We start from the raw sequence: 26,054 nt of genomic DNA on the forward strand, positions 1-26,054 counted from the left end.
ACTGAAGTCATTCGTCGAGTAATCACAGTCAAGATACATTTAAAGAAAGCAAAGGGACTGTTGTCTATTCCCGAGTCGCGTTCTCACGACAATAACAAACAAAAGATTAACTAAAAATCTAAATAAAAATCTTATTTAACGACGTAAATAAATAGCGCAGTGTTGAGTGAAAAAAAAAAAAAAACCTTCAAGTTATTAAAATAAATGTTCTACGACTTATTATTTGAAAATAAAAATCTGTGGTGCTTTGGATAGGGTGTAGGCCAACTCCCCTCTCTGCACATTGTTCATTTGACGTAGAAAGGAACACATTGGTAAGTTATTTTTTACTCACTATTACTCTCCGGAAACTAGTCTTCTTTAAACAATAAAACAAACATCGCTCATCTGTCAAATTATTTTATTGCGTTTAAAGAAGGTAAAATTCTATTTAAAATTAAACTTTAATAATAATTTTTTTTTATTTCTTTTTTAGTTAATTACACATTTAGGCGGCTAAAAAATTTTACTAACACCACACCAGAGCAATTCTAATTATTAATAATTCACAAATTATTCCGGCGTTACAATGATTCATAATGAATCGACTTGTTATTTGCACACTACGCACATTTAATGTTAATTTTATTGAATTAATTCGATATATTTTATTATTCAAAATTTAAATATTTATTATTATTATGATAATATTTTACGTATGGATTTTTTTATCCAAGAAGACAAGCCTAAGCCCATAATTTATCATCGTTAACTTCCGATACGTGATAAAGTTTATTAATAAAAAAAGTTTGGGGAAAAGCTGCGCAGAAAAATTATTAACACTGCCATAAAGATGAGATAAAAAAATATTAGTAATAATAATAATAACCATTATTATTATTATTATTATTATTATTATTATTATTATTATTATTATTATTATTATTATTATTATTATTATTATTATTATTATTATTATTATTATTATTATTATTATTATTATTATTATTATTATTATTATTATTATTATTATTATTATTATTATTATTATTATTATTATTATTATTATTATTATTTGTTATTAATTGCTCAGGGGGTTTTCCCGAGTCCGACTCTCCGAGGGCCCAGCCTGAGCGCCATCCATTACTGCTGCACCACTCCACACAACAAGGCGGTTAGTGAGTGCAGCAGGCCAAATTCATTTGCCTAAGTAGACGCAGGGATCCCAAAATGACAGCCTTTTGCATCCGCACTGCTAGAGACACGGCTGCTGAACTGCAAGCCGGTATCTTCGCAAGTGAAGACACAAAAGACTGTTTCATCCCTCCAAGGACGCCGACAACCAAAACGACGAGCTTGACACGGTAACCTGGGTACAGTTTGCCAATTTCAAACAGGAGATCCTGATATATCTGGTGTTTGTGCTCTTCTTTGGCCGAGATATTGTATTCGGCTGGGGCCGAAAACTCAATGACATAAATGTCACGAGTAGCCTTGTCAAAGAGCACAATATCAGGTTTGTTGTGGTCAATCCGCCGGGTTGTTGCGAATGGTATGTTCCAATAAATTTTGGAACTGTCATTCTCAACAACCTGCGGAATATCTCCTGGCAGATAAGGCAACACTGGTGTCTCATCGATACCGCAGCTATATCTGAGATGATAATAGAGTACTCGCAGGGCAGCATTGTGACGCTGTATGTAGGCACCTCTTGCCAGCACAGGACATGCCGACAAAAGGTGCATCAGCGTCTCCGGATGTTGTTTACACGTCCGACAGGACGTGTCCGGAAGCTGCGCCTGGAGCACCTTATATATACCTGCTACGGTATTCGAGAGTGTTGATAACACCATCTTGGCAGGCAAATATAAACCCTTCGGTCTCGGACATCAGGCCAGCTGACTTCAAGAAGGAGAATGTCAGCTGGGTGGACAAGCCATGGTCACGGACGTGTTTGAAATACACGCTGTGCATGGACTTGTCCATGTGTTCACCGAGGAGTTTTTTTTCCTCGGCTATCCTGACGACGCTCTTGAACTCCTTTTTCGGGAGTTCAATGAGAGCGTTTATTTCTCCGAGACCTAAGGTATTTGCCGCGTAGATTGCTGCCTTATACAAGAACGACCCCTTCCGCGCATTTTCATGACTATGAACAAATTGCATCAGGAAGTCGTCCTCGTCTGCTGTGAAATTGGCAACCTCGTATGTTAAACCCAGAACCAAACGATCGTGAAGCCGCTCCAAGCTCTGCAATCCTCTCCCTCCGATGTTCCGGGAGAGGTACATCCTGGCGACTGATGAATTAGGGTGCATGCTCTGATTCATATTGATGACTTTACGGGTTTTGATGTCGAGATCTTTCAACTCATTTCGAGGCCATTTCAGGATCCCAAAAGAGTAAAGTAGGACCGGGACAGCGAGCATGTTAGTAGCTGAGACTTTGTTCTTGCCGGAAAGTTCTGATGACCAGATCTTCCGGAGTCTCCTAACATACTCACTGCGAAGAGTTGTTCGACTTCAGAGACGGCATGCATTTGCCGCTCTTCAATCCCTAGATATCTGTACAACTCTCCGGCGTCTAATTCTCTTAAGACGCTCCCATCCACTAATTCGACATCTCCACCCGTATCAGAGCACTTACCCTTCGCCAGGTGTACGACCGCACACTTGTCCAACCCAAAAGACATTCCGACATCTCGTGTGTACTCTGCTACGATGTTGATGGCCGTTTGTAGATGATCTTTGTTGGCACTGTATATCTTTAGATCATCCATAAACAGTTGGTGAGTGATCGAGTATACTCGATCACTCGGTAGCCCCGCAGAGTACCCACGAGTTTGTCGGAGGGCAACAGATATTGGCAGCAGTGAGATGCAAAACAACAGAGGGCTCAGAGAATCTCCCTGAAAGACGCCTCTCTTGTACTGAACAGTTCCGGTTACGTGCAATGCATTTCCACTTCCTATGTGAAAACGCGTTCGCCAGAGCTGCATCGTACGTTGTATGCATCCCACTGTTTGGCGATTGATTCCGAGGCATTTGAGCAGATAGAGAATCAACTCATGTGAAGTTGAGTCAAATGCCTTACGGTAGTCAATCCAGGCCATAGACAGGTTGCGTTGGTAGTAGATTGCGTCTTGAATGACGCATCTATCTACCAACAAGTTGATCTTGCAACCTGACACGCCCTGTTTACTGCCACGTTGTTCGTATATCTGTTGCCACACAGGCTCTATCTCCTGCAAGATACGGTTATTTAAGATTTTTGTAAAAATCTTGTAAACCGCATTCAAGCAAGTGATAGGCCTGTAGTTCTTTGGGTCGGTCAAGTCACCCTTTTTAGGGATGAGTACGGTTCGCCCTTCTACCAGCCAGTCTGGAATTGGTTCGTCGCCCTGAATGTATGATGTAAAAATCCGGGCCAGATGAGCATGTGTAGAAGAAAATTTCTTCCACCAGAAGATGTTTATGCCATCTGGACCCGGGGCAGCCCAGTTCTTGCTGCCATTCAGGGCTTTACGAACCTCTTCCACACTGACTGCAGGGCTCTCTTCGGCGATATCCTGCCGTCGGTGTTCTCGACAGAATGCCTCGAAGTCGTGCAGAGCTGGAGTATCCGGGTTGACGTTTGGTTGATCTCCGTACAATTCACTCCAAAAGGCTTCCACTCGCTCAGATGATGGATGATTCTCGGGAACAGCGGTCTTAGGTGACAGAAAGCGTGAAGGGTTGGATCGAAACAAAGAGTTGTCGATCAACCGCTTCAGCCTTTTCTCTAGTGACTTTTTGGAAGCCACCAGAGCCCGCAACCTGTTAAGAGACTCTTCTTTGATGACAAGAAGAGTACTCTTGTTCAGTGTGTGATGTCGCCTTCGAAGTTCTGCCGCCAGGCGACGAACTTTGGCGTGTACGGTCTTTGAGTACTAACATACTCTATCACACACTGAATGCGGGAGACTTGTTTCCGAGAAATGTCAATTTTGTGTCCAAGTTGAGCGATGCGCAGCTTCAACTTCGCCTCGAAAGAGAGAGAATGTCTTCTCTCTATCGGCAGAAGCGAAGCCGCGGCACCGTAGACAACTTGGTTGACAGTGAGCAGAGTGGAGTCCTCTTGAAGCTGTGTGGGGAGATCTTCGTTCACCGTGTCGAGCTGTTGTTTTGAGTGAGTCATCTTTTTGGAGATGCTCACTTGTCGACCTGTAAAGAGGTTGTCGTTGTCCTCGGAGAAACGGTGCCGTTCTTGGTGTAGCGGTGCTGGAAATGAAGGCCGATTAGACTGCCTTCTATTTGGCAGCAGCGATCGTCGATTATGCCGAAGGTATGAGGCGTAATTACGCAGGTGTTTGGGCGTAAAATGTCTGTGCTCCGGATGCATGCCACACCAAAGTGTGTGCATCCGGGCCATATACCCTGATACCTCCGGCTCGCTGTTCTGCCAGCACACCAAGAGATCGGCGCGAAGCTCCTCCGTCCACTTAAACTTAATCCTATAAGCGCCGGGGTCGTCATAAGTCATCGGGTCCGGTGTGCTCCTCCCACCTGATGACTGGTCCTCATCCGAAGAGGACCGGTTGTGGGGAGCACTTCTGAGATTATACTGTTTTGGAACTCAGATATTACGGTGCAACGGGTAGTTGGCCCGTTGCTCCGGTTACGTTGTTAGCCTACAGACCAGATGTTGCGGTCTGCGTTTCTCGCGGTGCGCCACTAGGAGGCCACGTAACAAGCACCGCTTATTATTATTATTATTATTATTATTATTATTATTATTATTATTATTATTATTATTATTATTATTATTATTATTATTATTATTATTATTATTATTATTATTAAAGTCATAATAATAGTGATCAAGATAAAATAATAAAAAAATTCATAGGTACAATAAAGATAAAACCGCCCATAGTAAATTGGAGTATATAATACGTAAGTAGAAAGTGCAGTCTGCAGTAGTCTGATATATAAAATATGTAGCGGGAGCACGCGAGAAAAGGAAACATTCGAGGGTGATCATCATTCATTGCCTCGGTTTTCGTATATACGTTATATTTATACATACGAACTTCAGTCAATACTCGCTAGTGTACATAAAAGCATAAGTATATAAACAGGTAGAATCAAAAATTAATAAACCGTAAAAGTTTATAATTGAATTTACCAGCGTAAATGTCATTTTTATCTCAACACTATTACTCCATTTATTAAACTTTTTAATTCAAATTTTGTTTATTAATTTACTTACCGATTATTTTGTTATCTATAAGTGACTTTTATTTTTTTTTTTAATTAATTAATTAAATAATTAATTAATAGTGTAATTTAATTTTTTTAACCCTCGTATTTTGTTTTTCATGTACGTGTTCGTATGGACGTAAAAGTGTGTGTATGTGCGATCCATTCTCATAACGACATTTCACTATAATGTACTATCTAATGTACTTTGTTGCTAGAGAAAACTTGTACGAGTAATTTATTATGACATCGCAGTCGAGCCTGTTAAAAAAATTAAATTCTTCGTCACAGTAGCTGTTCATAAAAAAATTTATCTGGTACTTTTATTAAATTTAATTCGTACTAATTAAATAGTTCATTTTTTTATGTATAGAAAGATTAAGTGATATAATTATTCAACTAACTGATAATTTTCATTTTTTAGTTCACAAATAATCGAGCGGCTGTTTGAATATGGTAATTGATTAATTAGTAAAGAAGAAAAAAAAGTAAAGAAGAAAAATTGAATACATGCGTCGTTATTACTAGAACATTTAACTGAGCTGGTTACTATTATTATTATTATTTTTAATATTAATTTTTTTTATGTACATAGAATAGGGGAGAGAAAAAAAATAATTGACACAGTTGGTTCTATCAAACATTTGTGATATAAATTATCTTGAATCGATGATGTCGATTTCGAAGGCCAACATACATCAACAAATTGCCCAATAATTAAATTTTGGTACTATACCGCATATATACTGAATGACAACACTCGTCCGTATCTGAAATTTAATTGCAGCTAGATAAATATACCTGTGGTTTAGTAAAATATTTTGGATGATATATTATAAATTGATACATATTTTATTACAATGACATATAATATTTGATAAAACAGCGCTACGCAGCAGCTAAAAAAATAATTGAGCCACGATATCCCGGAAAATAAATGAAAGGAAAACCCAAGAATGCTATCGTCATCATTCCATGTCGCTTGATAAATTGTTCCAATGATAAACTAGACATTTTGACGCTTTATTACATTGGTGTAAATATCTTGGATAAATTTGGAAATTTTATCTTTTTATTTTTCTGAAAATAGATCATTTGAATTTATTTAATTGCAAATATTGTAATTTCGAAGTGAAATTGTTGAACAGTTTGGAAAAAAATATCCTATTTAACTGTTTAATAAATCACTAACGCCTTCAGTCAATATTAGTCATTTTACAATTAATATAATTTATAAATTCATTAATTTGTCAATATTAGTAATATTTTTAGAACACAAATTATCAATTTTAAAATATAAGTTTGATATTTATCAATTTTTTTTCTTATAAAAATTTTTAATGTCAAATTTTATTATACATTTATTTTATTTATAATGTTTTATTGATTATTGATAGGCAGGAAATTTTTTTATGATTCTTCAAAGTGTTAAAAAAAATTATTGACGACATGATACAATATATCTAAAGAGATAAATGATAGTTTAACTGAATAAAAGCTCTATTATTAGTCCATTATTATAAAGCACACAAAAGAGTGAATCAATGAAAATTATTCTTGCAATTTTTATTTATTTACCTGGAAAATAATAAACCAAATAATTTACTTATAAAATCATTAGTTATGATTTTATATGTGTGAGCGATTAAATGCAAAATGTATTGTATTGTTTTGTTATTGTTAAATTTAGCGCATAGTTATTATTATGTTAAATTAATATAAATCGGGTGAAATTAATTTCCATACAATTGAAATATAATAGTAATTTATAAATGTATGAATGTATTTATAAATGAATGTGTCATTAACGAAGACATTTGTTTGCATAGAAGACACATTAATAATATAACTGCGTATAATGTGGTAACAATTGCAAATGCAGGGAGAGAAACTTTTGAATTATTATTGAATTTATGTAATAATAAAATAGCGACGCATTACTGTAATAATTGAACGGGATTGTTAACTAAACTATCAATACACGTCACTGTGAAAAATAAGTTAACTCGATAATTCCGGCTCTACAATTCGCATATAAATGGATTTTAATTAAATATTTATTTAGTTTAATTATGTACAAGGTATTAACTCGCGTGAAAAAAGTTAATGAGATTAAACAAGTAATGTATAAATTAGCAGTTGTATATAAAGTGATATTTATATAGTTAACTCTTTAAAAATAGTATAAATAAAACTTTTTTTTAGTTTATTAAGGAATAAGAGGTGATGCGAATTATAAACACTTAAAAATTGTACTGCTGGGCTTACTTCCGACGCTTTTCAACCATACTTTTTAACATTTAATATTCACCTAAGATTTATTCAGTGACGAATGACGTACGAGCAATTAAATTTATAGGGACGCTCGTTTAAACACTTTACTTCCTATTATCTACGTCATTTGATTGTTTTGTAGTAGACTTTATAAATTCAGGCTGCCTGTTGGATGCCGGATTTATTTTACCGCAAATATTTTACTTGCAATATTTTTAATTTTTAATTTTAATATTAAAATTTATATTTTTAAAATTTTTTTTCAGGAAGCCGGAAATTAATCTCAAGTGATCGGAACTTGGATACCTGGCCATGGATACTGTCGACGGCGAGAGCAGACGACAGCCCACTAGAGTGTTCAAGAAGCCTAGTAATAATGGAAAAATTACTGTTTACTTAAGCAAACGTGATTTTGTTGATCATATGACGCACATCGATCCTATAGGTGATAAAATAATCATCTTGTTTTATTTGCAATTGCTGATTTTAAAAATTCTGAATTTTTATTTTATTCAGAAGAAAATTTGAGGATATATATTCATTTTCGTTGTACAAAATTCAAAAGACAGTGGAGTATTTTTTTTTTTTTGGTTTAAAAATAAATTAATGAACTTTCGTTATTTATTTTGTTAGCTGTCAATCGCCCGCTTCGCTGGGCTAGAGTTTTAATTAGTTTGCTTTGTAGTAAAATAATTTTTTTTTATTTTATATTGACCTTTACCGGTAATTATATTCTTAAAGACTTGTTAACGTTTATAAGTTTTTATTTACAAGGATAAATCGTCTCAATATTATCGAAATGTCTTTAAGTTAGTCGTTAAAAATAAAAATTATTTTTAGTTTTGTATATCGACATCTCTATAATCTTAATCAAGATTCTTTTGAACTTAAAAAATGTTAAATTAGTTAATCAACAATATAATTATTACGTTTAAATTATTTACATAAAATTACAAAAGAAACAATTTTTAATTAATTATTATTTTCTCAATTAAAAAAATATCGAAAAAATATTATCATAAAAATTATCTGTGTAGCTATATACTTTTTCATAAATTTTTTTTTTTTTCGATTAGGCATGTCTAAAAAAGGTCTCGCCAGTTATTAATATAGATATAGATTATTTAAGAAATATATTTAGTTTATTTTTACTCTAGCTTATTCAAAAATTTAAATACTATTATAAAAACTCATAAAAATACTTACTTAGTTTTAGCTTGATATTTAAAATTTTTTTAAATTATTAATTAGAAATTAAAAAAAAAAAAATACACTGCAATTTTTTGTACAAAATTTAAGTAAATTAATTTAATCGATTTTATTATAAATTAATTTTTTCATTCATTAGTATAGATAGATTTAACACAAAAAAATAAATTTAAATCATCTAAAATTAGCATAAACTCCCTGTGGATCATATTAATGGATTATTAAGCACTTTAATTAGTTTAATCCTTCAGGTGTTTGTGCGTAAGACCATTGACTGTAAAGTGTTGTAATTTATACTACAGTTCGTAAGTCACGTCGTAACAGGGCTGCTAATAATAATTAAACTAATGACTACAATTTAATGAAATATTTTATTACCAATGTAAAATGAAGTCAAAAATATCTAGATTTACTTTAATAACTTCTATGACAATAGAAGCCATTTTTCACGTGAGATAATTAAATTTTAACCGCTAGCAAACATGATAAATTTATCTCAGTATTAACCTAGATCATTAGCAAGCTTAATTTATCAAGAAGACAATGCGTATAGCGATTATGAGGCTTTTATTATATATATTTCATTGTATACAATGTTCTCTTAGAAAATCAATCATTTAGATTTAAATATTTATGTATTTTTTTTTTTTAATTTGCAGATGGTGTGGTTTTGATAGATCCAGAATACGTCAAAGAGCGCAAAGTGTTTGGCAATGTATTGGCGCATCTACGATTCGGCCGTGAAGATCTTGATGTACTTGGACTGATCGTAAAACGTGAACTTCATCTGGCGACTGATCAAATTTATCCGCCCACAAACGAAGAGCAGCCGCCTAAATTAACTCGCCTCCAGGAGAGATTAATTAAAAAATTAGGGAAAAATGCTTATCCTTTTTATTTCAAATTACCACCAAATAGTCCAGCTTCAGTGACATTACAGCCGGCTATTTGCGAGCCAGGCAAGGCCTATGGAGTTGATTATGAGCTCATTGTCTTCGTGGGTGAGAGTAAAGACGGCAGACCCCTGAAGCGGTAATTATTTTCAATAATTAAAATACTACTAATTTTTTTTTTTTAATAATTATTAATAAACTATAAACTAAAAAAAAATTTAACTTGAATTAAGAAAATAATTTTGAAATGTTTCATTTGTCTTGAATAAAAAAAAAAATTCTTGAATCAAGTAAAATTTATTTAAACTAATAAAAATTTCTTAGATAAAAATTTTTTCTACTCAAATCAACAAGATGAAGTTCTTCAAAAGTATTTATTTGATTCAAGTAAATTTTTTTTTTCTGCGTACAATTAAGAAAATAAAGAAAATTTTGTCTCTAACATATTTATATCATAAAATGAGGTTTTAGGGTTTTATCAAAAAGGTCTTGATAAAAATTTGGGCCTTTTTACAGTTTTATATATTTTTCAGTGATATTCAATTTTTTATGTTAAATTTTTGGAGGAGTTTTTAATTTATCCATTAAATTATTTATAATTGTCATTAATTAATTTTTTTAATTTTTTCCAGGAGCACCGTGCGGTTGGCGATAAGAAAAATAATGTACGCGCCATCGCGACAAGGGGAACAACCATCAGTAGAAGTAAGCAAAGAGTTCCTTATGTCTCGGAACAGACTCCATCTAGAAGCGTCTCTGGACAAAGAGTTGTATCACCACGGAGAGAACATCGAGGTAAATGTTCACATTGCCAACAACAGTAATCGAACAGTCAAAAAAATCAAGGTGTCAGTGCGACAGTTCGCTGATATTTACGGTTACTCGTCGTCACAGTACAAGTGTACAGTTGCCGAGACCGAGAGCGCGTGAGTATTCGATTAATCAATAATCAAAATAATTATTTATTTAATTCTACAAATATAAATACCGAGTAAAAAATCACGCGAATGTGGAAGCCGAGTTGAAGTTTTAACAGCGGTTAAACGGTACTTTTGTATCGCGATAAATACGCCAATAAAAATAATTTTTAATTATGTCTATTTGTGATAGTGATAAGCAATTATTAAGATAAATTAATTTTAATTGATAATTATCTGTGTGATAAAATAGTTTAAAAAATAACTTCGTTCATAATTATATACTTATCTTTTGTCATTTTTTTTTTTTTAGACGTCATTTTCTATTATCGTGACTGTAATGTGTTATTAATAAACTCTTCTTTTTAGTAAACTTCAAAGTCACTAGGTCAAAAGCAGGTACTTTATTACCAAAAAATTTAGAGTATTTTTATTTACTCGGTATAATTATACAGTTACAGCAGGCTTTTTAGCGCCGGCTAGATTAATGTTTTTATTTAAATTTTATGATTAACGCTCAGTAATTAAAAAAATTTTTTATACAGTTAGATAATGAGTGTTGCTAAATTAAAAAAAAAAAAAGTAATGATGATGATGATGATGATGTTAAACTAGACTTATAAAAAAATATATGTATTAAATGATTGCACCTGGCAGCATAGGAGTAGCGCCAGGATTCACCTTGAGCAAGGTATTTTTTCTAAAACCAACTCTTGCCGACAACAAGGACAAACGAGGTCTCGCCCTAGATGGGCAACTTAAGCACGAGGACACCAATCTCGCATCTAGTACCATGTGAGCGTTCGAGTATTGCCCAATAATCGAATAACACCGAGAGAGTGGAAACTCCAAACTGGCCGTTTCTCTTTAGATTCAATTACTCTGGTCCTTTTTATTGTTATTTTTATTATTATTTCTTTCATTATTATTATTATTATTATTATTATTATTTTTTTTTTTTTTTTTTATCAACAGCCCTTTTTACGCAATACATTACTCAGTGTAACTAAAATTTACCGAGTGAATATTTAAATCGTTAATATTATTCAAAGTTTTTCGGGAAAAAAAAAATTTTAAACTCCGAGAAAAATAGCGATATAAATTTACAATGTCTAGACTGTATACTGAGTTCAGTATTATAGAGACTCAGTAACTGGCTTTATATAACAAACTAGAACTGGGTCCCACGGTTCATCGTAAAATTACCCGTGAATCTCAAGAAGATAATTGACCCTTTGAGACGACGGCCCGTTTGCAGTCTCCGCTCGACGATTTTTTCCGAAACAAACAGAATTAAAATTTTGTTGGTGGATATAGAACGCCAGTAACATTCACTCTTGCTTTCTTTTTATTATTATTATTTCCTATAAAATTATTTTTATCTATTTCTCTTACAACCTATACTGTCATTATTTTTTTCTTTAGTTACTTCTATTGTCATTATCATTTATTTATTTTCTTCTAATCTTCCCTTGCATTTCTTTTTTTATTTTCTTTTTTTACCCACTACTTTACTCTGTCATTATCTTCCGATGGATCGAAAACCCAAAAATATTTATTCCACCTCAACTACGAATGCTTGCTCGCTCCTATTATTTTCTTCTTACCCCAACTTCACTGACAAACTCAGCTCAATATTTAATCTCGATATCTTCATAAATATTAATGTCATTTTTCTCATTTAATAATACATTAAAACTAAACTCATTTTTATTATTATTATTATTATTATTATTATTATTATTATTATTATTGTTGTTATTATTTTTTTTTAATACATCTACCAGCACCCGGTGAACTATATATAAAAACAAGAATCAATAGAAACAAGAGCGAGAGAGAAAGAGAAAGAAGATATAAATTATATATTTACTTCGCACGATTAATTTATTGATCGTAGCTTTTAATTTGCCATGTTCCCAGCACCGAGACTAATATATTTTAATAAAATGAAATATATATTAATGCCCAGCGCATTCTACAATGTCGATATCACAATTAATATCCCTGCTAACAATAAACAATCCCTTTTTCATCGATTTACTAATAATTCACCTCGGCTTCTTACTCAAGAATACTTAAATACAATTGTTTAATTTAAGGAAGAAATTAAAATATTTAAATAAAATTATGTCGATTTTTAAACTCAGGAAAATTAATTAAGTTTAGATTATTATTGGTACATTTTTTTAATTATATTGAATTGATAATGTTTATTAGGGAAGGTTGTATAGTCGGGCCAGGTTTCACATTGAGCAAAGTTTTTACAGTGGTACCGCGTATTGCCAACAGCAAAAACAAATGGGCCTTAGCGTTAGACGGAAAACTTAAACATCAGGACACCAATTTAGCGTCTAGTACGCTGTAAGCCCAATTAAACTTTATAAGACCAATATTAAGTTATTTATTATTTTTTAATTACTACGGAAATTATAGATACTGTGCAGTTATTACATTCGATCATTTTTTATTTCTTCTTTTATTTTTATTACTTTTATTTTAGAGTTTTATAGTCGTATTATTTATTTACTTTGAGCTGTTCAAATAATTCGGGTTAAATTTTACAATTTTTTTTAATGATAATTCTTGTAAAATTTTTAAAAATATGGTAATTATTTACAAAATAGGGTCAACCCTATTTTCTTCCCAATTTTTTTTATTCTGTTTATATTTACGGCGCATTTATGATAAAAAATTTCGAGAAAAAAAAAATAAAGATTTCGATGGCTTTAAATGTTTTAAATATATATATATATATATATATATATATATATATATATATATATATATATATATATATATATATATATATATATATATATATATATTTTTTTTTTTTTTTAAGTACTTAAAAAAAATATTAACAAAAATTGAATATTACAATTTTATAAAAAATTTATAAATTTTTTTGAAAATTTTGTAATCAGCTTTTTTTTTGTTGTTCATTTTTTTATGTAATTAAAAAAAAAAAATATCCATAAAATCAAATAAAAATTTCATTCAAAAAAAAAAATAAAAATTAAAATCGTTGACCCTACTTGTAAATATTAATTAAAATTTTTTTTAATTTGTAAGAAGATATTTAACTTAAAAAAAAATTTATTGAAGAAATATCGCGGTTACATGTATTTCTTCCTTGAAAAGAATTACCAACTTAAAAATAATTTTATATTAATAAATATAATGCAATTACTTAAAAAATTTTTAATTCAAAAGAATTATTTATAAATTTTATAAAATTTAAAACTTTTCTTGTAAAAAAAAAAAAAAAATAATGATAATTATTATTATTATTATAATAATAATAACATAAAAAAAATTTTCAAAAGTTGGCAATCCTGTTTTAAGATTACAATTCTCCATTTTGATGTCACAGAATATTGAATAGTAATTATAATAATAAATATCGAAATATAATTAATAAATACGCGAATCAGCTAAAATACAATAAAAATTTTCCGATACTTAATTTATATAAATAATTATTATTTACAATTTATTCTTGATTATATATTTTATATACGTAATAATTTTGGCTTCTTTGTTACTGGTGCTGTATTTTTACGCAACGTTCACGCAGGATATCCGTGGGGTGCCGACCCTCGGAGCTTTTAAATAAACACCCGTCAATCGACAGCCGTCATCGGTGTAATCAAAAAATATTTTTTACCTTTTAAACCCTTCGGATATCCTCCTACATGTTACGAAAAAAAAAACTTTTTTTTTTTTTTATTAAATTGCTTTGCTGAGATTATTTGTTCGCCAAATATTGGTTTTACAAACAAAAATTTATTTTCCCAAATGTTTACGCGTAAACAATATTTTAATTGCTGTTGGTTCAAAAAAATAACAGTTCACTGAGTAATTAATTGAATTATTTACGGATAAAAAATAAATAGAATTTAAAATGTAGAAGAAATTTAATGGAGGTATTTTTTTAAAATAATTTAAAGGATTAAAATTTTTAGAAAGAAGATAAAAATAAACAATTTAGATTAAAGCACAATAGAGCCACTTATTATTAAATAATTAACTAAAAGAGTTATTGACACTTGGTGAATTAAATCGTAACGCTAATTATTGAATCTTGAAAGTTTCGCCTCTTTTTATCACCATATCAAGTTCTGTTGTTATGTTTCAGCTTAAAGTTTAATTACGCTTCGCTATTAATGCCTTGACACTTACAATTGCTTTGTTGTCTCTCTTTATTGTTTCCTCTTCTGTCGCATCTATTTGCTTTTATTCATTGACATTATTTTACCCAAAAACTCTTTAATTGTCCGCTAAAATTGCATGGCATGCTTATTAACAGTCTGAACAATTACTAAATCTAGTTTATTGTGTTATTGTACGTACATATAAGAAAGTTATATTAAGCTTTAATTTTACAGTAACGTTGATCCTTCACAACGTGAAAATCTTGGAGTCATTGTACAGTACAAAGTCAAAGTTAAATTGTGCCTCGGAGCATTGGGAGGGTAAGTTATGTAATTTATATTACAAAATATCATTTATTATTTATCATACTTTGTCAAAGATTTTATGATTTATTGTTAATATTATTATTCTTATTATTTTCAGTGAACTTGTAGCAGAATTACCATTTATCTTAATGCATCCAAAACCAGAAGAAGAAACTCCATCGCCAGTAACAGTTCGACCAAGTTCAACAAATCCATCTGAAAATGGAGAATGCACTAATGATACTAATCTTATTCAGTTGGACACGTAAGAAATTTTTTTTCGAGTAATTATTACAAGAATTTTGTTCTTAAATCAAGACGATAAATTTCTTTAAAATGATTTTTTTTGGTTTTTTTATACTTTAAATTTATTGTTTGAATTATTTTAAATTAAAAATTTTAATTTTTTAATAATTTGACAAAAAAAAATTAAAAAATTGCAGCACTAAAAGCGAAAATTAGAAAAATTAATTTTTTACAAATTCTGTAAAAAGTAAATTTAAAAACTGTAAAAATTAATATTCATTTTATAAAAATGTTATTTAAAACCAATTTTTTAATTGCTCAAAAATAATCTCTCATTTTTTGGCAATATTGTACCATGAAAACTACCTTAATAAATTCAAAGAAAAAAAATCTTATTCAGTGTAATAAATAAATAAAAAAATTTATTTTTTAATTAACAATAAAATTAAATTTTCACAGTGAAGATGATGTTGGCAATGACGATATAATTTTCGAAGATTTCGCTCGTTTACGACTCAAAGGTGAAACAGATGCCTGACCAAGTGATCAATGCACATGATATCCATCTGCCACACTTGTTTTGAATGAAACTAATTTAAAACATGCCTTGAAGTCTATTATGTAAAGTATAAAGCTCAAGAATAATGAGAAGAATATGAAAAAAGAGCTAGCTCTGTTTGTCAGAAGAACAGTTTTGTTTATTGTCAAGTAACACGACTGATTATAATTTTAAAGACACTAGTAAACGATCAATTACGCTTATTAACTTATTTTCATCTGTAAATACACAACTTACAGACAAACTAAAAAATACTTTGTTTTATTTTAAAGCTATTGAGCTTATCACGCACATTATTCATCAGAGTTTATTATAAACGCGTTCATACAATGTATTTTTTGTATATTATTATGTAGATTATTTTTGTTCAAAGAATTTATTTATTGCAAGTTTAGGGAAGAAAAAGCTTTTTTTTTTTTATTATTTTTTAAGATTATTTCTATTGCAAAATTTTTTTTATCCACATGCACATGAAACTTTGTAAGTCAATTAGCACTGCAGCATTTGGAATTGTTTAAATTTTTTTTTTTTTTCTGTGAAAATTATTTCCTATTTAAAAATATTTCAATGATTTTAATTCTTAAATTAGCACTTGGTAAAAATGTAAAAAAATGATGCTTAAAATTAAATGTGGATCTATTAAAAAATTTCATAGGAATTTCAAACGGTCAATTGAATTTTTAATTATGATAGACTCAATTAACAGTGGCATTAGTGTATTAAATAAGTAATATAACTAAGTAGTTAATATACACGGTATATGTGATTCAAACGATCCATAGACGTGGATATATAACAGTAATTATAATTATTATAAAATTAACAAGAATTTTTTTTTTTTTAATTTAAATACTCAGTCTTATTTTTAACTAGGAATTTATTGCACAATTTATAAATAATTATTTAATATTAATATTCATCCATCAACTAAGTAACACAAAGTATTCTTTTTTTTTTTTCTATCATTATTATTTATTATTAATGATTTATAAAAACATTCGATAAAATTGAGTGTAAATATTTATTAATTTTATCGAAAGTCATTTTGCTAAAAAACCAAATTGCTTATAGAAATACTAATATATTATTTTACAGATAATTACTGTAAAATAATTATCTCAAAGAATGTTTATTGATGATCACTGTGGGCATATTTAGGCAGCAACGAATGATAATTTTAAATAATTAAATTTGATAATAATTATTTGTAAATATTCAACTATTTTATTATTAATATTAAATTATTTAATTAACAGTTTAATAATTATAAATTTGTGTTCAATTATATTTTACTTTAATTACTCTAATTCTGGACGTGTCAAATTGTAAATGTTTATTTAATATAGACAGTAATATTTTTAAAAATATATTAATAGTGTTAATTAGACTAATTATTTAATATATAATGACAGCCAGTAAATATACGCTCGTTTTCTTTTTTAATCGTTTCATATTAAAGGATTTAAAAAAAATCATTAAAGTAAAAAAAATGTCAATCAATTATGCAGAATATACATTTTATTCATCTGAAAAAAAAGTCTAAATAATGTTAATTACAAAAGGCGAATTTATTTCAACAAATGATTAACAATTAAATAAAAAAAAAAAAAATGTAACAAAATAATTGTAAAAAATATCATACATTTGGAATATTTCATTTTTTATATGAAATTTTAATAATGAGCATTTACATGCGCATTTAAATCCACTGATTTTATTTAAGGGGGTATTATAGTCTTGAAGCTTGAATTTTAGGTAATTTTTTCAAGTGCTGTAAAAAAAAGGCAATTGATATTTTTACCGTCCATTTTTTTTATAAGTTATTTATTAACATTGCAAGAATACAGAAAATTTCAATTTTTAGTATTTTTAAAAAATTCGAAAAAGTCAAAAAAAGTAGTAAAAAAAAATTTTTTTTTTCGGGCATTCGCCATTTTATAAAAAAATTTTTTTTCAACTTTTCCACTCGTTCATGCCATAACGACATGACTCTAGATTAATAATCTTTTTTATTTTTTTATTTGAGATTGCTAGGAGGGTTGGAATCGTAGCTTAGCCACGTGTCAATTTTTTGAGACCCCCTCCACTTCATCATCTGCTAATTTTTTGAATTTTAAACTTTTTTAATTTTTGAATTTTTTTCTCTATTTTTATAATGTTAATAAATAACTTATAAAAAAATGGATAGTAAAAAATATTGATTGTTTTTTTTTTACAGCACTTCAAAAAATTACCTGAAATTCATGCTTCTGGACTAGAAAATTTCCTTAATGTAACAAAAGTGAAATACATATTAAAATATAAAAAAATTTAGAAGAAATATGATAATAATTAAGTGAAAAAATTAATTTTATTGAAAATATTAATTAAGAAGAGTATGTGTACATAATATATTGTATAATGTATAAATTATGTATTCTTATATTATGTCTGTAATAATTTAATAAATACAGCATATTAAGAACTAAATAATTATATTTTAGTCAAAAATTTAATTTTAAATAATTTTTAATTTTCTTGGATAAAATTTAATTTACAATAATTTTTAATTTTCTTCATTGCCTTCATGTTATTCCGCGTTTTCGTCATCTTCAGTGAACAGTGAAGTAAAGAATTTGACTTTATCCTCTACTTTGGTGAGTCTGTCGTTCAAATGCAATATCTTTTCATCAATATTTAGAGCGTTTTTGGTGAGTTTGTCGAGCTTATCTTTGATTTCCGATATTTCGTCAATAACAAAAGATTGAAAGTTCTCGAATTGACCGTGATATCGACAATCTAGCTCATGTAAGGAGCGTTTAATCTGCATTTTGACCACACCTTCATAACTTCTCATGTTCTTGTCCATATCTTCCCTAAGGGCATCCAAGACCCGTTCATGACCATTCACCAAGTTGAGGCCCGAGAAACTATCAGTTATTTCGCCGATGGCCTCACATGAGGAACATTTCCATACATTAACAGCTACTTTATACTCCTCAATAGAACTAATTCCGACACATCTGAAATGGTAGTAATCATGACAATGGTTACATTGGATCACATTTTTATATTTAATCACTTTCGAGCAAACCTTGCATAAATAATTTCGGCTGTTGCATTTCGGCGGCATATTCTTGAGTTATTAATTCACTTTGCAAACTTATAAAATTATAAAAACTCACTGTAAATTTTTCTTCAATTTTTTTTTTAATAAAAAATTTTTTTAAACTATTATTACTGATAATTATAATAAATTTATTGCAGCTGTGTAAGAAGACTGTGACTATTCGCACAACAATCACGCTTCAGTTGCCAAAAATTCTTGAAGATATGACTTCACCCCTGCCGCTACTATGGATAGCTTCTTTTGTCGTTTTCTTGAGGGAAATATTTTCTCTGCGCACACACTTTTTGGCGCAATAAATTAAATATTTTATGAAAATAAAATTAGCCGGCAGTAGTAATTTAAATTTTCCCACCAAAAAAATATTTTATGCGCAGAATTACTGCGCAGAATTGCTGCGCATGCGTAAAAAATTTTTCCTCCAAGAAAGCAACGTTAAAATTGGAGAAAAGGTAGTAGATGTAAATATTTTCTTTCCTTTTTCAAATAATTTCAAATTCTTGGTTTAGCAAATAAGATTAACAAATAATGATACCGTCATTAAAAAAAAGAATTAGAAAAAATTCAAAATAATTTAAATTTTAATCACTTTTAATACTTTCTAATCCTTCAAATCCTTTTTAATACTATCACTTATAGGCATTTGACATGTAAAATCATTTTTAATTCTTTTTCCTTAATTTAACAATTAAAAAAAAATGTACATAGTTATTTGGATGAGTCATTTTCGGCTGAATCATTATTCGGATTAAAATACGTCGGAACTAAGAGTTAAAATTAATTTACACAGTAAAAAATTTTGCGTCAATGCGCCAAAAAATTTTGTATTAAATATTAAATATTTAACACTTTTTTGTGTTAATTTAATGCAAAAATTTAACACAAAATTTTTTGACGCAATGACGCAAAATTTTTTACTGTGTAAATTAATTTTAACTCTTGAGGAATGTAAGATTGATGTTTATCTATATTCAAGAGGTCAGTATTTTATAATTTACAAAATTGTTTTTCAGCTGAAATTCTATTTAAGCTAATGTATTTTATAAGCTTTGAATGCAGCGGAATTAAAAGTTTTTTCTAGAGTTTTGAGAATTCGAAATATTGTCGATCTGATTGGTTGACCGAAACCCAGCGAAATTCCTCAAATAAATAGATGTCGCTTATATCAGTACGGAGTAATTCACAAATCGTTCAGAAATTATCCAGTAACACGCATTAGAAGACAGTGGCTCATCGATGAACCCACGTTTTCACGGCAATACAAATAACTTTTGAATTACAATCACTGAGTAATTTTCAAATAGCAAAATTAAAAAAAATAAGTAAGTATATATATATATAACATCTAACCACGATAAAAACTTTACAACTATTATTATTAAATTTGTGTTAAATTATTTTGTGTTTTAGATTGACAAGGTGTAGGCTGACTCTTCTAATACATTTTATATAAAAAAGGACAAACTAAGTAAGTTATTTATATTCACATTCTATTTCAAACTACTTTAATTTATCACAACTCAAATTTAACAAACATTATTTTAATAAATAATTTAAAAATTTAACTATTAAACAATTTTTTATTTTTATTTTAACGTGTCGAATGTTAATGAATTTTTTTTTTTAATTAAAAATTAGATCTAATACTTTTACCAATTATTTTTGTTTTAATATTTGATATTTTATAAATTATTACTGATAAATTTTTAAAAATACGCGCGTTGAAGTACAATTAAATTTTTTCCCGCCAAAAATTTAATTAATAAAATCTAATTTGCGCGGGTAATAATTATTAGCTAATTTATTAATTAAATAAGGTACGAGATTCAAAAGTGCAAATAGACTTACGGAAGTGCTAAAAAAATTTTTTTTTATCAAGATATGTCGTGAGTATGTAGTAAAAAATTAAATTGCGCACTTCCGCGCCTTTGTAGCTCACTTTGTCATTTAGAAATTAAATTATTTAAAAATTGAATAAATAAATTTTATGTTGAAATAGAAATTATTATTTTTTTTTTTTTTTTTTTTTTTTTTTTTTTTTTTTTTTTTCAGGAAGAAAAGTAACTCTTAATATCTAACGATGAAACCTACGAAAAATTCTAAGGTAGATCCTGTGGTGGAACCTGTGGTGAATCTTATGGAAGATCTTGCAGTGAATCCTGCGGTGGATCTTGCGGCGGGCCCTGTGGTGAATCCTGCGGAGAATTTTGCGGAGGATCTTGCGGCGGGTCCTGTGATCAATCCTGAGGGGGATCTTCCGGTGCCTGAATATAGATTCACTACAGTATACTTGACTACCAGTGGCAAAATCACATTGTATGCGGGGAAGAATAATTTTGCTCACAACGAGAAATACATTGGTAAGCATGTAATTATATTTTACAATTCTTCAATCAGTTTAGTAAATATTTTAAATAGTTCTGCTGAGCGGAAATGTTTGACTTAAGAAGAAGCTTAAGGAAATCTACCGATAATAATAGTATTTATAAATTACTAACAATTCACTTGAACTTGAATAGATTGAAGTATATGTAGACAAAAGGTTCTGAAATTATCTAGCTTTGGATATTGGTAAAAATGATAATAATACTAAAATATTTACGTTTAATCCTCAAGTTATTTTGTTGGAATATTTTCTCATGGATTAGTGAATAGTTTGTTTGATTTACACTTAAAATTTCCTTTTGTGAAAAACATAAAGTAAAATAAAATATATTTATAATTTTTATGACTTATAATTAAAGAATTAAATTATTTTGATAAAATTTTAGGGTTGAATTTTTATTTGGAAAAAAAAAAAAATTAATTTATAGGATAGGTGAAAACTATCCATGTTTTTTAAGATATAAGCTCATCCCGATGTTTCACTCATCAAGACCTTTCATTTGAATACCCACATAATTTTTTCTTATATATATATATATATATATATATATATATATATGTATATATGAAAAATATATGAAAATGCATGTGGGTACTCAAATGAAAGCTCTTGATGAGTGTAACATCGGGGTGAGCTATTTTATAAAAAAAAAATATTGTCTAACTATTTTTCAACTGATTTAATGAAGGTGAGAATTTAATCTAAGACATCAAAGTTATTACGGCAAGCTTAAATTGTATCAGAATGAAAACGGCTTAGCCAATTTAATCAATTAAAATAAATTCTCTTGTTGAATTTCCAGATGGTGTTGTCGCGTTTGATCCTGCATACGTGGGGGATCGCAAAGTGTTTGTACGATTGGCAGCATTATTCCAATCCGGTAGATACGATCTCCAATCCATTGGATTGAGTTCGGAAGCGATCGTTAACCAAGTCATTCAGCAAATTTATCCACCTCTCGAGAATCAGACGCCGTTGACTGCGCTGCAAAAAAAAATGATGGATAACTTAAAAGAAAAATATCTGTTTCCTTATAACATTCAATGGCCGGAAAATTTTCCAAGCGCTGTCATACTCCAATCGTCGGGTGATGATGAAGATGATGATGACGACTATCCCTGTGGGGTTTTACATGAGATCAGAGCTTATATCGGTGAAAAACTGGACAAAATTCAATATCCGTAATATTTTTTTTACTTTATAATTAACTATTATGCTGTATTTTTGGAGATTAATAATTGGTTTATTTGTTACAGAGATTTTACGTTGATGGAAATTCAGAAAGTAATATACGAATCAGCAGTACCGGGCGAACAGCCGAGGATAGAGAGAGACTTGTCATTTCTTCCTTTCGAGGGGACATTCCATATCGAGTGTACCCTAGACAAAAAGATATATTATCATGGAGAAACGATCGCAGTAAACATTCACATTTCTAATAACACCAAACATACCGTCAGGAAGATGTATGTATCTGTGAGGCAATCAACTCATATATTTGTATTCTTGCCAACAAAGTACAAACTAACGGTCGCTGAAATAAAAAGCGAGTGAGTATATATTTATATAAAAGCCTTATGAACACGAAAAGAACAAAATTACACTGCATATCCTCCCATATTATACTCAGTAAAATCTTGGATTATATCATTTTTTTATAAATTGTGATATTAAACTTTTTTTTTTTACTTATAAATTTTTTTTGAAAATTTGTTAAAATTGTGATAATTAATTTTTTTTTAAATTGTTCATTTTTTAATGTATCTTTCAAAAATACAATGCAATGCATGGATAGAAAATATTTAAGGATCATTTAAGCACAATTTGTCCGATAATTTGGGGTTGAAAAATTTTTAGTAGATATTTTCAAGTCGGGTCATCATTTTAGTTTTTATTTTTTTAACAAAATTTCAATTTGATTTTATTGATATATTTTTTTTCAATTTCGTAAATTTCGTCAAGATTATTGACTTTTTCGTTTAATTTTTAGTCAATGCTTATTTTCTAATATTAATACAATTTTTAATTTTCAGAGGTGGATTTAAGATCGAGCCAGGTGCGAATTTAAGCAGAACTTTCGAGCTGACACCACTTCGTTCTGAGAATAGAAAAAAAAAATCGGGTTTAGCAATCGATGGTTCTATAAAAAGTTTAGATACCAATCTGGCGCCCACTACAGTGTAAGTTCAATTATTAATCTTAAGAAACCACTACTCGTTAAAATTTTTTATTTGCTATTAAAATATTTAAGCGAATATCACACCGCCATCACTTGACTGTTTGAACCTTAAGTTCAAATAAATAATGTATCTAATTGCAGTCAATCAAAAGGAACATGTGATTAGGTATGCTGTATTCACGTGCCTTTATTTTACTTACAATATAAATACTTATTTTATTTATTAATTCTCTAAAATAATTTTTAAAATAGCTGAGGTTTAAATATTCGATAAAAAATTATTGTGAATGATTTAAATTTAAGAACAACAAAGATATTTATTATTAAATAATTCTATCTTTTTTATTGCCTTAAAACTTGCAATTGCTTTATCGTCTCTATTGTTTAGAATCTATTTAATATTATTTTACCAAAAATCTATTTCATCGTGAGTTATAAGTGCATGGCATGCTAATTAACAATTTGACTAATCACATAATTAAGTTTATTTTTTAATTATAAATATCAGAAAATATTAACAACCTTTAATTTTCACAGTAACGCTGACAAATTTTCCGGAGAAGAGCATGGCATCATCGTGGAGTACTTTGTTAAAATTAAAGTATGTCTCTCAAGACTCGGAAGGTGAGATAAGAAATTTGTAGTAATCAATAGAATTATTTTATACTTCTAAACTCATTCATAAATCTTGATTTTTACTGTTAATTTTTATTTCAGAATAATTACCAATAGAGTAAAGTTAGAAGTGCCGTTTGTTTTGATGAGTAAAGAACCTCCACCAAAATCTGAGACTTCATTTCCATCTACTCCAGCTGATCCATCTCCAGCTCAATCTGAAAATAACCCTGGAGTTAGTAATGAAGATCTTATAAGACTAGAAAGGTAAAAATTTGATTACAGTTTAATAAGGTAAAAGATCCAGTTATTGAAACTGCCTCAGTTATTGATACTTGCAATTTTATTTTAATTAAAAAAAAAAACAGCCAGCTCTAATAAATTAATAAATATAATTTCTGAATGATAAATTTTAAGATTATTGATTTTTTGACATTTTATTTTTTTAATTGGAATAAAATTATAGTGTCAATTACTCGGTCTTTTACCTTATAATAAAGATATTTTATTAAAGCACGCATAAATTAATATATTATAAAATACTGAAAGAAATTCTCAACATAATTTAATATTTATTTAATTTTTACCTAGCGATGATAATGATAATGATTTCGACATCAAATACGAAGCTCTCATGCGGGAATGATCATATACCTGATTATACAACATCAATGTATACCTGAGTAATGAGAGAGACAATAGAAAATCTAATCATAATTTTTATTGATTTTAATTACGTGGGTTCTTAAAAAATTTTTAAAAGCTTCAATTATTAGTAAAAAATTCATGGAGACCTTAACAAATGTAGTTAATAAGAACAAAAAATGACTGATTTTAATTTTAAAAATACTTGTAAAAAACCGAATATGCTTATCTCATATTTAAATCCATAAATACTCAATTTACAAAGAAATAATTAGTCTAATTTACAAGATATTGAGATTCTTACAGTAGTCTATAAATGCGTTAATATTTCATATATATTGTATGAAATTTAGATTATATTTGTTCAACATTCTTAGCATCTGATGAAATGTACAAAGAATTATTTTTTTTAAGCTTTAATTCTTTATAAAATATTTTTTTTTGTATGATAATTATTTTTTACTGGATATTTAGTGCAAAATATTTTTAATAATCAATCGTCTCTTAGTAAATAATTTAATTAACTTATTTTAAATTATCACATCGACAATAATTTTTCAACTCATAAAAAATTTTAATATATATTTCTATTGATATTTTAAAAAAATAAGCGGTTAAAATTTATTTTTCTAGTTATTTATTGAGTAAATTAGGATGTAAATATTTTTTAATTAATTAGATATATTTAATTAAATTAAAAAATATTTATTAACGACGACGAATAACTTTAAAAATAAATCTAGTAGTTAAACAAATTATTTGTATATAAAATTAGTGAATATTAATTATTTATAGTAATTGAGTATGTGATCACGTTAATTAATTTCAATGAAAAATATTAATTAAAAAAATACTTGTTAAATAATTTAAATATGTAATTACTTTATAGTTTTTATAATTAATAAGTATTACCTAGTACAAAAATTATTGAAGTCAAAAATGAAATAAATATTTCTTTTTTTTATTAGACTGAATCACCGAATTGTCTTCAATAAAAATTTATACAATTAAAGCGAATTTATAATTAAAGACTTTTAAATGAATTTTTACAAAATATTAGAAGAAATAAGCAGTTGATATTTTTCTTACTGTTATTTACAAATTTCAGCTGAATTTTTTAAATTTATAACAAAATATACTTCGCCAATTATAAAAATATGCATTAAGTATAATAAATGTAAATGTACAAATTATATGTTCTTATAATTATATTTTCATTGAATAAAAAGAATAATTGAAGTTGATAAATAATTTTGAGTGGTTAATAATTATTTTTTTTTTTTTTTAATGAATAAATAATTATTTATTAAAATTAAGTAACTTTATAAAAACTATCAAACAAATAATT

At 28.5% G+C, this 26,054-nt stretch overlaps 1 protein-coding gene across 4 annotated transcripts; it reads left to right on the forward strand.

Moving 5' to 3' along the window:
• Krz (beta-arrestin protein kurtz) lies at window positions 1-25,957 on the forward strand. Of its 4 annotated transcripts, none has more exons than XM_074257019.1 (10): window positions 1-314; window positions 7,755-7,933; window positions 9,357-9,729; window positions 10,223-10,516; window positions 12,728-12,871; window positions 14,899-14,985; window positions 15,089-15,235; window positions 15,676-19,333; window positions 19,895-20,203; window positions 20,292-20,350. In XM_074257019.1, the coding sequence occupies exons 2-8, from the start codon at window positions 7,801-7,803 to the stop codon at window positions 15,752-15,754; spliced, it is 1,257 nt and encodes a 418-aa protein (XP_074113120.1). In that variant the 5' UTR covers window positions 1-314; window positions 7,755-7,800; the 3' UTR covers window positions 15,755-19,333; window positions 19,895-20,203; window positions 20,292-20,350. The 4 variants fall into 4 exon arrangements, with proteins under 4 accessions (XP_074113120.1, XP_074113121.1, XP_074113122.1 ...); XM_074257020.1 differs by lacking the exon at window positions 12,728-12,871 and adding an exon at window positions 11,165-11,302 and having other exon boundaries at window positions 5-314; XM_074257021.1 differs by lacking the exon at window positions 12,728-12,871 and having other exon boundaries at window positions 7-314.
• The last annotated feature ends 97 nt before the right edge of the window (window positions 25,958-26,054 follow it).

Source organism: Cotesia typhae, unplaced genomic scaffold, assembly GCF_013202065.1.
Source record: "Cotesia typhae breed Kobodo isofemale line unplaced genomic scaffold, CoteBio_Ctyphae scaffold_152, whole genome shotgun sequence".
NCBI classification, from domain to species: domain Eukaryota; kingdom Metazoa; phylum Arthropoda; class Insecta; order Hymenoptera; family Braconidae; genus Cotesia; species Cotesia typhae.

Coding starts and splice junctions, on each gene's coding strand:
- Krz (XM_074257018.1), top strand. CDS start 20,962: ATGAAACCTACGAAAAATTCTAAGGTAGATCCTGTGGTGGAACCTGTG. Junction 21,242..22,069: donor TCACAACGAGAAATACATTG/GTAAGCATGTAA, acceptor TTGAATTTCCAG/ATGGTGTTGTCGCGTTTGAT. Junction 22,818..23,300: donor GTCGCTGAAATAAAAAGCGA/GTGAGTATATAT, acceptor TTTAATTTTCAG/AGGTGGATTTAAGATCGAGC.